At 42.3% G+C, this 15943-nt stretch overlaps 1 protein-coding gene across 12 annotated transcripts in view; it reads right to left on the reverse strand.

The window, feature by feature from the left end:
- The window catches only part of LOC112232768 (adhesion G protein-coupled receptor L3-like), a 328717-nt gene that overhangs the window by 166506 nt on the left and 146268 nt on the right, over positions 1-15943 (reverse strand). For all 12 annotated transcript variants that reach the window (XM_042298323.1, XM_042298322.1, XM_042298314.1 and 9 more), the window contains one exon: positions 8109-8218. In XM_042298323.1, coding sequence (XP_042154257.1) covers positions 8109-8218 — 110 coding nt within the window. The remainder of the gene's footprint in view (positions 1-8108; positions 8219-15943) is intronic.

The following is a 15943-nucleotide window of genomic DNA, read 5'->3' on the forward strand; positions in this document are numbered from 1 at the left end:
CAGCCTGGAGGTGTGTTGGGTCATTGTCCTGTTGAAAAACAAATGATAGTCCCACTAAGCCCAAACCAGATGGGGTGGTGTATTGCTGCAGAATGCTGTGGTAGCCACGCTGGTTAAGTGTCCTAAATAAATCACAGAAAGTGATCACCAGCAAAGCAACCCAACACCATAACACCACCTCCTCCATGCTTTACGGTGGGAATTACATGCAGAGATCATCCGTTCACCTACACCGCGTCGCACAAAGACATGGCAGTTGGAACCAAAAATCTCCAATTTGGACTCTAGACCAAAGGACAAATTTCCACTGGTCTAATGTCCATTGCTCGTGTTTCTTGGCCCAAGCAAGTCTCTTCTTATTATTGGAGTCCTATGGTAATGTTTTCTTTGCAGCAATTCTACCATGAAGGCCTGATTCACACAGTCTCCTCTGAACAGTTGATGTTGAGATGTATTGGTTTCTTGAACTCTGAAGCATTTCTTTGGGCTGCAATTTCTGAGGCTGGTAACTCTAATAAATTTATCCTCTGCAGAAGGGGTAACTCTGGGTCTCTCATTTCTGAGCCGGTCCTCATGAGAACCAGTTTCATCATAGCGCTTGAAGGTTTTTGCGACTGCACTTTAAGAAACTTTCAAAGTTCTTGAAATGTTCCATATTGACTGACCTTCATGTCTTAAAGTAACGATGGTCTGTCGTCTCTCTTTGCTTATTTGACCTGTTCTTGCCATAATATGGACTTGGTCTTTTACCAAATAGGGCAATCTTCTGTATACCTCCCATTACCTTGTCACAACACAACTGATTGGCTGAAATGCATTCAGATGGAAATAAATTCCTCAAATGAATTTTTAAGGTGGCACACCTGCTAATTGAAATGCATTCCAGGTGACTTCCTCATGAAGCTGGTTGAGAGAATGCCAAGAGTGTGCAAAACTGTCATCACGGTAAAATATGACTATTTGAAGAATCTCAAATATAAAATATATTTCGATTCGTTTAACACTTTTTTGGTTACAACATGATTCCATATGTGTTATTTCATAGGTTTGATGTCTTCACTATTATTCTACAATGTAATACATAGTAAAAATAAAGAAAAACCTTTGAATGAGTAGCTGTTACAAAAGTTTTGACCGGTAGTGTATGTTAGAATTAGAAAATAATAATGGCTTCTGCATAATGCTAAAGGCCTTTAGTGACCTTGTAACCCTCTTAAGCCCTCGATAGCCCTGCCCACGTGAACGACAGCTGTATGGATCTGCATTTAAATAATTAACATTTCACAATTTCATCATTATAGCGACGAGGTGGCAGAATGGTATCATTAGGCGCTAATAGAGATTCATGGCTGAGCGGAGGCCATTTTGGTCATTTTTCACCCTCTTTCTTCCCCTCCTTTCTTCCTGTTCTCTGAACCTAGGAGGGCACAGTGACTAGACTCCCACATCTTAATTAATGACACAAATTAGAGGGCTTTGAATAGCATGTGCCTGGGGGGGTGGTCACGTATACAATTTCTATTATTTTTCCCTGAGGGGCGGGGGGGTTGGGTCACGGGTACAATTGCTCGGTCTAAGTCTCTGCCTCCTGTGCCTCCTTTCGCCCCTGTCCCTCAGCCTCCTTCCGCCCCTGACCCTCTGACTCCTTCCGCCCCTGACCCTCTGACTCCTTCCGCCCCTGACCCTCTGACTCCTTCCGCCCCTGTCCCTCAGCCTCCTTCCGCCCCTGTCCCTCAGCCTCCTTCCGCCCCTGTCCCTCTTGTATACTCCTCTGTCTCGTTTCTCCTCTGTCCCCCATTTCTCCCTCTCCCTCCCTCCTCTCCTCTCCCTCTCCTTTTCTCCTCTATTGCTCTCCCTCCCTGGGAGCAGTAGCTGTGCTCTCTCATAACCTTGACAGTGCAGGAAGCCGCCAGTGTGTGTATGTGTATGTGTGTGTGTGTGTGTGTGTGTGTGTGTGTGTGTGCATTAGTGTGTGTGTGTGTGAGAGCATTAGTGTGTGCGTGTGTGTGTGTGTGTGTGTGTGTGTGTGTGTGTGTGTGTGTGTGTGAGAGAGAGACAGGTGCAAAGACTTGGCGCACAGCCAACCAGTCATACACCAGGGAGAGGCAGCAGACAGACCGATAGAGGGGAAAATAACACAAGCAAAATAAATAAAGATTAAATACATTTTCAGGAACATGGACCGGAATTGGAGTAGAAATAACTTAATTTCACTTCCTGAACATGCCTTGATTCCAGAAACTTGAAATTACAGAAGGGAAGCAGGAAAGTGGAAGCAGGCAGAGAGGAAATAAGAATGCTTTTAGCCTGGCGATAAAGAGTGTTTGGTGAGAGAACACAGAAGAAAGAGGGAGCTTCATTACAACAGTCACACTGTAGGAACTCGGATTAGCAGGGCGATATCGCAGAGAGAGACCCCAATGAGGCCAATCAGAGTGATAGCCCTGGCACTAAGCATCCCTTGTGTGCGTGCGGGTCTCTCTTTTCTTTGAACTTAGCACCCATTTCAAAAATGTGTGTGTGTGTTCATGCCTGCATCTGCGTGTGTGTGTGTGTGTGTGCGTGCCTGCGTGCATACGCGTGTGCCTGTGTTTCTGCCCATGAAGGACCAAAAGATAGAGGCCAGAACGAGGACCTGATAAATTACATGGCTATTAGTGGGGGGAAAGCATTTTTCCACATGCCCAGATTCACCTCTAACACCTCCATTTATCCACATTGGTAATCACACCCTTCCTGGGCAATTACCGACCCACTACTGGAACAATGCAGGAAAATACATGCATTAATGTCTTCTAATTTCCCTCGCCTTTCCATGTATCCTCTATGATAATTAAGTTACACACTGTATCCTTGTTGAAGTGAGAAGTCAGTGCATTCAACACTGTATTAGTATGTATTCCTCTTAGTAAGTAGCCTTCGCCTGCTCACAGTTGGTTAAAATCACACCAGACGACGTCATCAGTCTCTCTGGATGATGTCATCGGAAAAAACGCATCTATCTATCTATTTGACTACAAAACATAGAAACGCACCATTTTCACATGGTTCTAGAGATGATCAATTTGATGTTGAACATTTGGAATTTTCCCTTTAATCAATTAGCAACAATGCGATTATTTAATTACAAAACACAATGACTGTGGATCTGGGAGCCTACGGATCTGGGAGCCTAACCATGGACATAATCGGTTTGTCAGTGTTCAAACCAATGACTATGACATTCAAGATACAAGTCATTGATTTGATTTCCCCCTTATATTTGCACACACACACACACACACACACACACACACACACACACACAGTAAGACCATAAGCCATCATCATAAGCTTTCCCCAGTTGCAGGGTGGTCAGCTGCCACCAAACAATATGATAGCACTGCAATCCCCCTTTCACACATTAGAATAGGTAGATATAGTCATTCAGGTGACGAGACTCCCTGTAGGCTCCCTGTAGGCTAATGCTGGTGCCTGCTGTGTGAATGCCTTATATACAACGGACGACTAAATGACTGACTGAGTTAGTTATATACTGTTTATCTGATAAAGATGAATACATATGCAATTATACATCATAGGCTAGATATTGATGCCATTACTTGCGGTGTGAATGACAGAAGGTTACACTGACACAGACAATTTGTCTTTTCCTCTTAAGCATTTAGCCAAGACTTTACGTTTTCATGTCATCATTTTTCATCTCAAATCAGATTTGAAATCAATCTCGCTACAAGCCTCAGGGAGCCCGGCTGACTATTACAAAGTGCCTGGTCAGCCAAACAGTCCATTCACACAGGTGCTGTTTACTAAAGGTGTGACCGTGGCGTAATGTCGCCCGTAATGACACCACATTTTAAAGGGGGCGGCATTGTAAACGACACCCACACGCCGCATTGATTTCACATTTCTATCTGCCGTCTCAGCACCAGGCAGGTGCTGAGTGTTGTGCCAAAAATAATCAGTTGCTTGATTCGGTTAGGCCGCCGAACCGGTTTCTGCTTATTAAGGATTGATTGCTCGTCCATGCGGAAATAATTAGAAGCATAAATAAATAAATAAAAACGGCTTATTGTCGGGCAAAAGTACGTGGCTGTGCGCCACGACGTATAGCTGAGGACTGACTACCTCATTTCAGCCAACTCAAAAAGGTCTTGATTACATGATTATACATCTTGGCTTAGCTCGTGCACACAAGACGTTTTCGGAGCTGGCGGGATCCCGCTGTGCATTGTGGCTTTTTAAATATTTTTTAACAATGTATTTATTAGCGTGCAAGAACAGAAAGCTCTGGTTTTACCTCGTATCGGGATTTATCAGCAGAAATCAAGGTCAGTACATTCGCCATCTAATTAGTCATAGAGGAGGTAGGGAGTTGGGAAAGGCCGATGCCAGGTTGCAACCCCCTCTTTTTCCTCCAAAGGGAGTTTGGTGTTCGGCCAAACATTCCACAAGGGAAACTGCCGCCTTTTCAACAGGGGGATGTGTTTTCTTTCATGACCCTGCGGGGAACTAAGGAGCACTCTGAGGTGTTATGACTATATGGATTCATTAAAAGTTATGAAAGAGTGGGGTCAGAGGGCTACTGAGAAACAGAGTTGACCGCTAAAAGATTGGGTTGGGACCTGCTCGTTAAAGAACAAACATTTTGATAAGCGAGGGACGGGACTGACGAGAGCGGAGTCTTTCTGAATCTTTCTGGAGACATGAGAGAATTTGAATCAAGGGCCCGGTTTGAATACTCTTAAAGTGTATCCTCCCTTCCTCAGTCCTTGAGCAAACCACTGATTTGACACAATGTGTGATTGGTGAAAGCAATGCGGTGACACGCTTGCACTGATCAACCCATGCACGTTATATCAGTGATTATTTCAAGGAAGGGTTGAAGGACGCGAGGCGTTTTTTAAGAGTATTCAAACAGGGCCTGAGAGTCAAGGTTATAGGTCATCATCACAACAGGACGACGGGCGCATCACTCATTCCAAAAGGGTAGCCGTAGTAATCCACAAACTGCATGGCAGAGCACGTCTAAACAAAGGAAGCACAGGGGAGGTAAGTGAGTGTTCTCGCGTTGGAGGAAACACAAGTTCATGCTGACGCGAACATAAAGACGGCTTATATCATTGGCAACGTGGCAATATCAGAAAGTAGTTGTTTACCGACGAGAAGCGGTATAGAAGTAGAGTTGGTTTCTCCAAATTACTCTGTCATCATGACACGCATGGCCTCTGCGCCAGCATGATTGCCTTCGACTCAGCACCGTCTTGTCGTCTTGGACCGACTAGAAAAAGGAAGCTCTTTTATCTCAAATGATTATTCCGACTATTGGTCTGCATCTCTCCAAATCACAGGCAAACACAGGTGTGGCTAGCTCCCAGAATAACCGCCATTACAATTAATGGTGTGAATTGAAATCACCAATTAATCAAAATGATATCATATGGGGTCAGAGTGAAGCTCTCTCAGAGTGAAGCGTCTCATTCACTACTATTGCAGGTGTGGGTCTGATGGAGCCCTTCTCCTCTGCTCATGGAAGATGGAGAGAGGAGCTGTAACTTATTCTGACAGTGCCTGCTTTCAGCACCGGAATACTGATGAAAACATCTTCCACAGGAAGAGAGAGATATAGGCAGAGAGAGTGCAAAAGAACACGAGAGAGAAAGAACAAGAGAGAGGGAACAAGAGAGAGAACTTGTCAGTGGGATATACTGTGGAGATTTTTCGGCTGGAGGAGAATTCACACCATGGGTGGCTGGTCCTCTTATTAGTCTCTCAGTCAGTCTGTCTGGTGATAGGCTGGAGATGGGGTTGGGTGAGGGGGTATGGTTCTGGAGAAGGGTGCGGGGGTATGGTTCTGGAGAAGGGTTGGGTGTGGGGGGCTGGTTTACCACACATTCCTCCTTATACCATCTATCTGCCCATAATTGCCTCATCTCAAATCCACTCTTTTTCCTAACATGTTACTCATTTAACTGGCAATACGTAAAATCACAAACAAGTCAGTGCTTTTGGCCATCCTAGTTATTAGCCCTCTATGTCTTCTCAGTGTCTTGAGAAGTGCTCACGTCAGTATTGCAGTACTGGAGCTGTTATAGGAATGTATTGATGGATTCTGAAATGGTATTGCAATTGTGATGCTGGGGAAGTAGTGATTCTAAGAAAAGAGAGGGATGCTTACTGTAGGATGTGTCTGAATTCACCACCAGGGAAGAATATCCATTATTTGATGTGGACTGTTCAGTCCAATGCTACCACTGAACAAATGGGTTGTGGCTCAAATATATCCAAGTACTGTATGGTGGATAATCTTACGATAAGAACCACCACCATGGAAATTAGAGCTTTTTTAAAAATCCAATATATAGTTTCTGACAGGCTGCCTTTTCATTGCATAATCACCTCAGATTTTTGTATATAGAAAACGTAGATAAAAGCACCGCAAAATGAAATAACATCTGATATGTGACATTTGTTTCATTTGAAACGCAGCATGATACCATCCATTCTCCAAAGGCACAAAGCCGGATGGCAGCAAATATAATTGTCTTTAACTGACACATCCAGTTCATTCCAAATTACAATAGCTTCTAAATCCCATGTGGTTAGCTTTTGACACATTCGGTACCACAGGCTTTCACAGCAAAAAAACGTTCTCCTTTCGAGGTCAGCGAAACAATGTGGGAGGTCGTATGATAATAGCCGTGCACTTCCAGTGACCACATCCTCTCTTCCTGTTTGTCTGTTTAACCCGGTCTACATGCTGGGTATATTCCATTCACACTTCAAACCTTTTCCATTTCCAGTTCACCCATGGATACCTTTGGGGTGCTTCGGTCATGCTATGATGCCACTGTGGCTGAAAGGCATGTGGTTTTGAAGGTTTTAAAAAGGTTCAGGCCTAGGCCTCTCATCCCATATACAGCGTGTGTTTGTGAAACAAATGGCCAAGCTAGAAGCTAAGCTAATACAATTGAGTTCTGTTGGAATTGAATTGACCACGGCAGCTAAAAACCTGACTGCATTTCGAATAAAGCTAAACTTCCTTTGATGCTTAAAGGACTAACTTGGACACAGTTGGTAATAGCTCCGGCAGTTCCGTTAGCTCCCTTCTCAATGCTTAGAAGCGAGGCTGAATACTCTGAAAAGGATCAGTTGATGACCGATGCAATATTTTCATTTTACGTGTGTGAGCAAATCAATTGACCAATTGCAAAACATCTGGTTATCTTTCAACGTCAAATCGGACTATTTCTGTGGTTCCATCATTAAAAAGGACCTCTTCTGACAGAGAAGTCTGTCTTGTCAGCTGTCTAAAAACACTGTTAAAAGGAAGACCAGGTGGAATAAGAATGACATCAACATTGACATGTTATGTATGGATGATAGCCTTTTGAAGTATAATACTACATTCGATCTTCATCTCGCTTGAATCCAATGCCTCACTTGTATCCCAGATCCCCGTCGCAATCAATACACTGCACATCAGAAATCTAATAACATGTATTTCTTATAAGCCCAATATGGCATGTGCTGGATTATCATTGACAATGTGTTATTCATACATGAAGATACAAAATGAGTTGGATAAAGGAGAAAAATATATCAGACATTCACACAGATATTGTCGGAGATAAAAATCGACCAGGGTTTGGAATAAAGGTAAAACATTTGACACTCTAAAGTGAATTTCAACTTTCATTTTTCACATTACATTGAGGGCACAATCGATAGTCCTGCACAATAGAGGTTACCGGAATCAGATACTGACATTTCCCAGCACCCATGCGACCGCACTTCAGACCCCTTCTTATTGTTGCATCCTTAAAAAGTGACCACGTTTACTTAAATGACATAATCATACATTTTAGCATATGACAGAGTGAAGTGGCATTGCTGTTACATGAAAATTAAGCGTGATGAAGAAGGAAGTTACAATGCAGAAATCATCATGTACTATGTCACAGGCTTTGTCCCAAATGGTACACTATTCTCTCTATAGTGCACTACTGACCAAAGTCCTATCGGTGCACTATATAGGGAATAGCGTGCAATATGCGATAAAGCGATGAACTGCTTCGAGAAACACAAGAGAATGAAGAGATACGTACTGTAGGGTACACATTCGTACTGGACTTCTAGGTACTTATAGGTTCCGGGGCAAGGGTCAGGAAATACATCTGGTCCAGCCACTACAGCACACTGGGTCCGATTATTACATCTGAAAGGGAAGAGAAAGGTTAGGTTAACGGGGCGTCCTGGGATTCAAACAACAAAGCAGTCAGCCTGCAATAGTTTTTTGGTCAACAGCTGAGGGACAGGGCAAGAGAAATGTTAACACTCAAAAGACATATGGATGCGAGGACTGACCATCCAGGATGATCCAAATGATGGTTTTACAGCATGTGTAAAACCTTACAGTGTGTGTTTGTGGATTCAGAAATACTGACAATAGAACCATAAAGTCAATATCCAGAGGTGCCCAATCAAACGCTGATGTTGCTACATTGGCAAACATGATAAATATTTAGCATGTGGTTAATGAACTAGAATTAATTCCCATTTCATTTCGCTGCTCAGATTAAGAGGTCGATGCATTTGCGGGTTCTGTGGACATTGATTGCCATGCTGTCAATGGTAGAATCATCCATTTGACGAGAAGAATAAGGCTAAAACAATGTCAATATCCAAATGACACCCTATGCCCTTTATAGTGCACTACTTTTGACCAAAGGCATATGGTCCCTGGTTGAAAGTAGTGCACTTATGTAGGAAATAGGGTGCAATTTGGGACGTAGTCGATTTCTCTGCCGTGATATGAATTTGCACTGTGTGCAGACTGATAATCAGGGTATGACGGATGGGGACAGGAAACAGTCGGCCGAGTGCAAAATCGTCTCAGACGCGAAAGAGCCTTCACCTCGGCTTTCATTATCAACACAATTACTTGGCTGGCAGTGTCTTACGTGTGCCATTTTACTTTTGGCATTCATCAATCAAAGCTCAACCAACACATGCACCCGATGATGTCACCAGGCGTAATGACACCGCTTACTGCACAAAATTTACCATCACATGCTTAACCCCATCAGTCCACAGATCCCAGCAAAAAAAAATTACTTTTCATTGACAGTATCTGACCATTTATCTGCTTGTCCAGACCTTATATTTAGCCTCACATTGAATGGTTTTACCATTTTCTTTTCAGGACAACCAGGGCTACAAGCAGAACATCAAACAATTTGACATAAACAGATCCATCCATTAAGGTCCACCGCTCGTCAAATATCTCATTCCAAAATCTTGGGCATTAATATGGAGTTGGTCACCCCTTTGCTGCTATAACAGCCTCCACTCTTCTGGGAAGGCTTTCCACTGATGTTGGAACATTGCTGCGGTGACTTGCTTCCATTGAGCCACAAGAGAATTAGTGAGGTCGGACACTGATGTTGGGCGATTAGGCCTGGCTCGCAGTCGGCGTTCCAATTCATCCCAAATGTGGTCGATGGGGTTGAGGTCAGTGCTCTGTCATGAAGTTGCCCTCTTTGGGTACAGCAAGCCCCATCCCCCTCTCCCTGCCTCCTACAACTAGGCTGGTGTGGTCAGAGAGGTTGTAAATTCCTCGAAGAGAGTATCTCCTCATGGCCACAGTATAGAGACAGAGTGAATTTTCATAGAGAACAAAGGAATTTCTTCAACCTCACAGAACTTGAGGTCCGAACAACATTTATGTTCCAAAGAAGGTATAAAAAATTCGGTGAAGAATACAGCTACGAACTGGTCCGTTTTTTACATTTTGGTGAAGCTAATGGGAGACGGTGTGGCCACATTACCATAACGCTGTTTATATAATAGCATCAGATTTGAGGTTTACATCTAATTGTTGTATAAAATGAATGAATGAGGAGGATACTGTTTGTAAAATTGTGTAATGTGATTTTGGACTGTTTAAAACTTCTTCGGGATAGGGGGCAGCATTTTCACTTTTGGATAAATAGCGTGCCCAAATTCAACTTCCTGCTGCTCATCCCCAGAATATAAGATATGCATATTATTAGTGGATTTGCATGGAAAACACTCTGAAGTTTCTAAAACTGTTTGAATCATGTCTGTGAGTATAACATAACTTATGTAGCAGGCAAATCCCCAAGGACAAAGCATTCAGATTTTTTTGCTTTGAGGTCACTGTCTATTCAATGAGTTTTCATTGGGAAACTAGATTTCTAAGGGACTTGTTTGTAGTTCCTCCACTGGATGTCACCAGTCTTTAGAAATTGGTTGAGGTTATGCCTTTGTGTAATGAAGAAGTACGGCCATTTTGAATGTGTCATTTGAAGTGGACTTTTTGAGAAGGCGAATGACTAGAAAAGTAGCGTTAGTTTGTTGTCTTCCTGTATTGAACACAGATTGTCCCGTCTACAATTTGATTGATTATTAACATTTAAAAATACCTAAAGTTGTATTACAAAAGTAGTTTGAAATGTTTTGGCAAAGTTTACAGGTAACTTTTGAGATATTTTGTAGTGACGTTGCGCAGGTTGGAACCAGTTTTTTTCTTGATCAAACGCGCCAAATAAATGGACATTTTGTATATATATTGATGGAATTAATCGAACAAACGGACCATTTGTGATGTTTATGGGACATATTGGAGTGCCAACAAAAGAAGCTTGTCAAAGGTAAGGCATGATTTATATTTTATTTCTGCGTTTTGTGTGGTGCCTGCAGGGTTGAAATATGCTACTCTCTCTTTGTTTACTGTTGTGCTATCATCAGATAATAGCATCTTATGCTTTCGCCCGAAAAGCCTGTTTGAAATCTGACATTTTGGATGGATTCACATCGAGTGTAGCTTTAATTTGGTATATTACATGTGTGATTTAATGAAAGTTTGATTTTTATAGCATTTTATTTGAATTTGGCGTTCTGCATTTTCCCTGGCAATTGGCCAAGTGGGATGCGACTGTCCCGTCTATCCCAGAGAGGTTAATGAAGGAAACTCCAATTCCCTTTTGAGTTTAACTAAATCAGAGGACCGCCCATGAGCAAAGTTAGGGTCGGGCATCCTGGGACAGGCCCTTTTCTGCAACTCCTGAATAAAAACCCCAACTTTGAGAAATTCTCACTTGACCATGATTTTCTCCATTACGAGAGGACGAAGGTTGCAGACCATTGCTGAATCTTTTAACCATACCACGTGGTTAAACTCTTAGACTATCGATACCGACAGAATAACAATTCGGTATCATTGAACGCGAAGAACGACAAGCGCCGAAACATCCATTCTACAACAATATGAATGAATGTCACTCTGAACAATCCACTCTAACCATGAAAGAGGGAGAGAGAGCGAGAGAGAGAGAGAGAGAGAGCGAGAGGACGAAAACTCTCCAACAGAAACAAACTTTTCAACAAAGATCCCGACGACACACTGAGCGTAAATATATATATTGATTGCAATTGTTCCCGAATGAGTGAGCGTTCATGTGCAAAGGATCAGCATTTCAATTATTATAATTATCAACTTTGTAGTGTCTCAGCTCAGTTGGGCCCCACTTCCCCTTTTGTCCACCAGGCCGTAATACCGGTTTATCCCACTAGGGAAACTCCGTTATCATTTCCTTGTACTTATCTACTGTTTGTTTATGCATTTCTGTGAATTGCTTAGTTAGAAAAATTAATTATTTAAGACAATTGATGTATGGATGACTCATAGTGAAGACTGGGTTTGGAATGAGTGAAGACTGCGTTTTGAATGAGACTAACGTGAGGTAAAGTAAATAATTCATTAATTCGAAGACTAATTTATCAGATATAAAATATCTGAAAAGTTATTAGGAAATTATAACTTTGTAATCTGAATATTTTCCTTGGTGCCCCAACTTCCTACAGTTACATGATTAATAAATTTAATTGCGTAATACTAAATACTTCAGTTTAATGATGCTAAAGACACGACAGCTCTGTGCAGGCCAGTGAAGTTGATCCACACTGATCTTACAAACCATTTCTGTATGGACCTCACTTTGTGCACTGGGGGGGATTGTCATGCTGAAACAGGAAAGGCTCTCCCGAAACTGTTGCCACAAAGTTGGAAGCACAGGATCGCATAGAATGTCAATGTATACTGTAGCGTTAAAATTTCCCTTCCCTGGAACTAAGGGGCCTAGCCCGAACCATGAAAAACAGCCCCAGACCATTATTCCTTCTCCACCAAACTTTAGTTGGCACTATGCATTTGGGCAGGTAGCGTTCTCCTGGCTTCCGCCAAACCCAGATTTGTCATTCGGACTGCCAGATGGTTAAGCGTGATTCATCACTCGAGAGAACGTGTTTCCACTTCTCCAGAGTCCAATGGCAGTAAGCTTTACACCACTCGAGCCCACGCTTGGCATCGCACATTTTGATCTTAGGCTTGTGTGCGGCTACTCGGCCATGGAAACCAATTCCATGAAGCTCCCGACGAACAGTTCTTGTGCTGACGTTGCTTCTAGAGGCAATTTGTAACTTGGTGAGTGTTGAAACCGAGGCACCTGGAGGTCCTGTTCTGTGAGATTGGGTGGCCTACCACTTCGCAGCTGAGCCATTGTTGCTGCTAGACATTTCCCACTTCACAATAACAGCACTTGCAGTTGACCGGGGCAGCTTTACAAGGGCAGAAATTTGATGAACTGACTTGTTGGAAAGGTGGCATTGAAAGTCACTAAAACCATTCTACTGCCAATGTTTGTCTCTGGAGATTGCAATGGCTGTGTACTCAATTCTATACACCTGTCAGCAACGGGAGTGGCTGAAATAGCTGAATCCACTAACTTGAAGGAGTGTCCACATCCTTTTGTATATAGTGTATAAATGCTGTAAGCACAGAAATTGTTTTCTCACTGGAAAAATGAATATCCAACTAGTCAGTGTGGAGTTTGTGACAGCGACTATGTGAGCATATTATAGTATTATAGACGCTGTCCTGGGATTTCCTATGATCTTCTATGGACAAGAACACCTTACGTTCTAAAGACACATGTGTAGCTTGTGAGCATCATAGTGCTCAAACCATTGACTCTATAGACGTTTTCGTAAAAATACCCGTTACCGGGCCCTTTTGGGATCTGCCCTTGTCTCACAAACACCACTCTAGCTCAGCCCACGTAAATTACACAGACTAATGGTATCTACGGACAAAATCCAACGAATCCAAATGGTACAATCCAGAAGTCCTAAGCTCAAACAGTGTTTAAAAAGGGTTAGTCCAAAACGCACCAGCGTTACGGAGGGACTCATTTGATTAAAGTGTATTGATTGATATGATCGAATCATCTGTGCACATGTCGACAAAAGGTCAATGCCACAGCTAGAGGAGTTAGAAGTCACATACCCTACGCACGTGAACCTCTGCTTAACATTCCTTGACAAGCTATGCAAAAATCTCTTAAAACATACAATCAAACAAAATCTACTAGCATTAACTGGCTATATGTGTAACGTATTGACTACCAAATCTACACGTCTTACCTGTCTATATCTAAAACGTATTGACTACCAAATCTACACGCCTCACCTGTCTATATCTAAAACGTATTGACTGCCACATCTACACGCCTTACCTGGCTACATCTAAAACGTATTGACTACCAAATCTACACGCCTTACCTGGCTACATCTAAAACGAATTGACTACCAAATCTACACGCCTTACCTGGCTACATCTAAAATGTATTGACTACCAAATCTACACGTCTTACCTGTCTATATCTAAAACGTATTGACTACCAAATCTACACGCCTCACCTGTCTATATCTAAAACGTATTGACTACCACATCTACACGCCTTACCTGGCTACATCTAAAACGTATTGACTACCAAATCTACACGCCTTACCTGGCTACATCTAAAACGTATTGACTACCAAATCTACACGCCTTACCTGGCTACATCTAAAATGTATTGACTACCAAATCTACACGCCTTACCTGTCTATATCTAAAACGTATTGACTACCAAATCTACACGCCTCACCTGTCTATATCTAAAACGTATTGACTACCACATCTACACGCCTTACCTGGCTACATCTAAAACGTATTGACTACCAAATCTACACGCCTTACCTGGCTACATCTAAAACGTATTGACTACCAAATCTACACGCCTTACCTGGCTACATCTAAAACGTATTGACTACCAAATCTACACGCCTTACCTGGCTACATCTAAAATGTATTGACTACCAAATCTACACGCCTTACCTGTCTATATCTAAAACGTATTGACTACCAAATCTACACGCCTTACCTGGCTACATCTAAAATGTATTGACTACCAAATCTACATGCCTTACCTGTCTATATCTAAAACATATTGACTACCAAATCACCACTTCAATCTACTAGGTTCATCTGGCAGTATCTAAAATTCAATAACTTGTCACCGAGAGCCATTCACAATATACTATATGCCCTATGCATGAGAGTCAATCCTCTTCATCATCCTTGACAAGCTATGCATAAATCTAAAACTCATATCAAAATCTTGTGATATCTACTAGGTTCATCTGGCAATATCTAGAATGTATTTACTTCTCAACGAGGAGCCATTCATTCACAATGTAAATCAAAGAAGGTCAAGGCGCAAGCTGACACAATGATTCATGCAGTACAATTAAAAGGTTCCCTCACACCTTAATTAACATTGATTGTCCCTGGACTAATCAATCGCTCCAGTAAGGGGAGAGAGTGAAGGCAAGACTCGTTTACAACCTCCCCCCTTAATGAGATATGGTCCAGAGCTTCAGCACCCATCCAGGCTTTATGGGGTCATGACCCCCCCCCGCCGTCACTCACTCACCCCGGATTAAGGGGCGAGAGCCTCCGTTAGAAATGTCTGGAGGGTCGTTTGTTCATAGGAAGAGTTCATTCCAAAGGCTATAAACGCCACTCAAATAAATAAGGTACAGGCCAATGAAAGAAGACAATTATAGAAGCCTTCCTTATCGCCAGGCAGGTTTCTCTCTCAGTTTACTATCAAGGAATGGGGTGCTCTTGTAATTGTCAAAGGTGATGGGGTGAGTAGATGTTGGGATTGGATGTCAGCTGGAGTTAGAAAGGCAAGGTCAATTGGGACAGGTATTATGGGTAAGCTCTTCAAACACAAAGGCGTACACACACACACACATATATACTTGTGAACATACATGTACACACACACACACACCCACACAGTACATTATCGTAAATACATTTTACTTGAAGAAGCAATCATGTTATTTCTCCTGTTTATCATGATTAATAGATTTAAATATACCCCCCTGAATATTTAAAGAGGAGAGCTCTCTTTACAGAAGGGCTATTATACAAAGCCAATACCATTCTCCACATAAGAGTTTATTTTTGATTAAAACATGTTGACTGAATGTCATGTCATTTCCAAAACTTTCATCATGGTTTGTAATACATTTCCTCTGGGGTGGATTAAAATATACAATACTCCACGATGTGGGTTGCACATTTAATCCATGCCTTTACATCTGTCTTGACCAATATTCCAGTTCCCACAAGGCATTGTGGCACATCTACACAGCATGCAACTTAACCTCTATCAAGTTGCAACAGGAATGGCACCCCCTCATTCCCTATTTGCAACACTATGTTTGACCATAGCCCTATTTAGTGCACTACTTTAGACCAGGGTCAATAGAGCTCTGATCAAAAGTAGTGTACTATGTAGGGAATAGGGTGCCATTTGGAACACATGCCTCGGTCTCATGTGAACTGGCTTTCTCAAAGCACATGGTACTCCAGATGAATAACCCCCCCCCCAAAAAAAATACAAAATAATTAGTTAAAATTAAACACATCAAGTCCCACTTGGCACTACGACTTCACAATGACCAATTAGGAGGATAAATCAGGGTTTCAGACTCTTGGCTCAGACACAGACCCTTTGAACTA

Source organism: Oncorhynchus tshawytscha, linkage group LG15 (assembly GCF_018296145.1).
Source record: "Oncorhynchus tshawytscha isolate Ot180627B linkage group LG15, Otsh_v2.0, whole genome shotgun sequence".
Classification (NCBI taxonomy): Eukaryota; Metazoa; Chordata; class Actinopteri; order Salmoniformes; family Salmonidae; genus Oncorhynchus; species Oncorhynchus tshawytscha.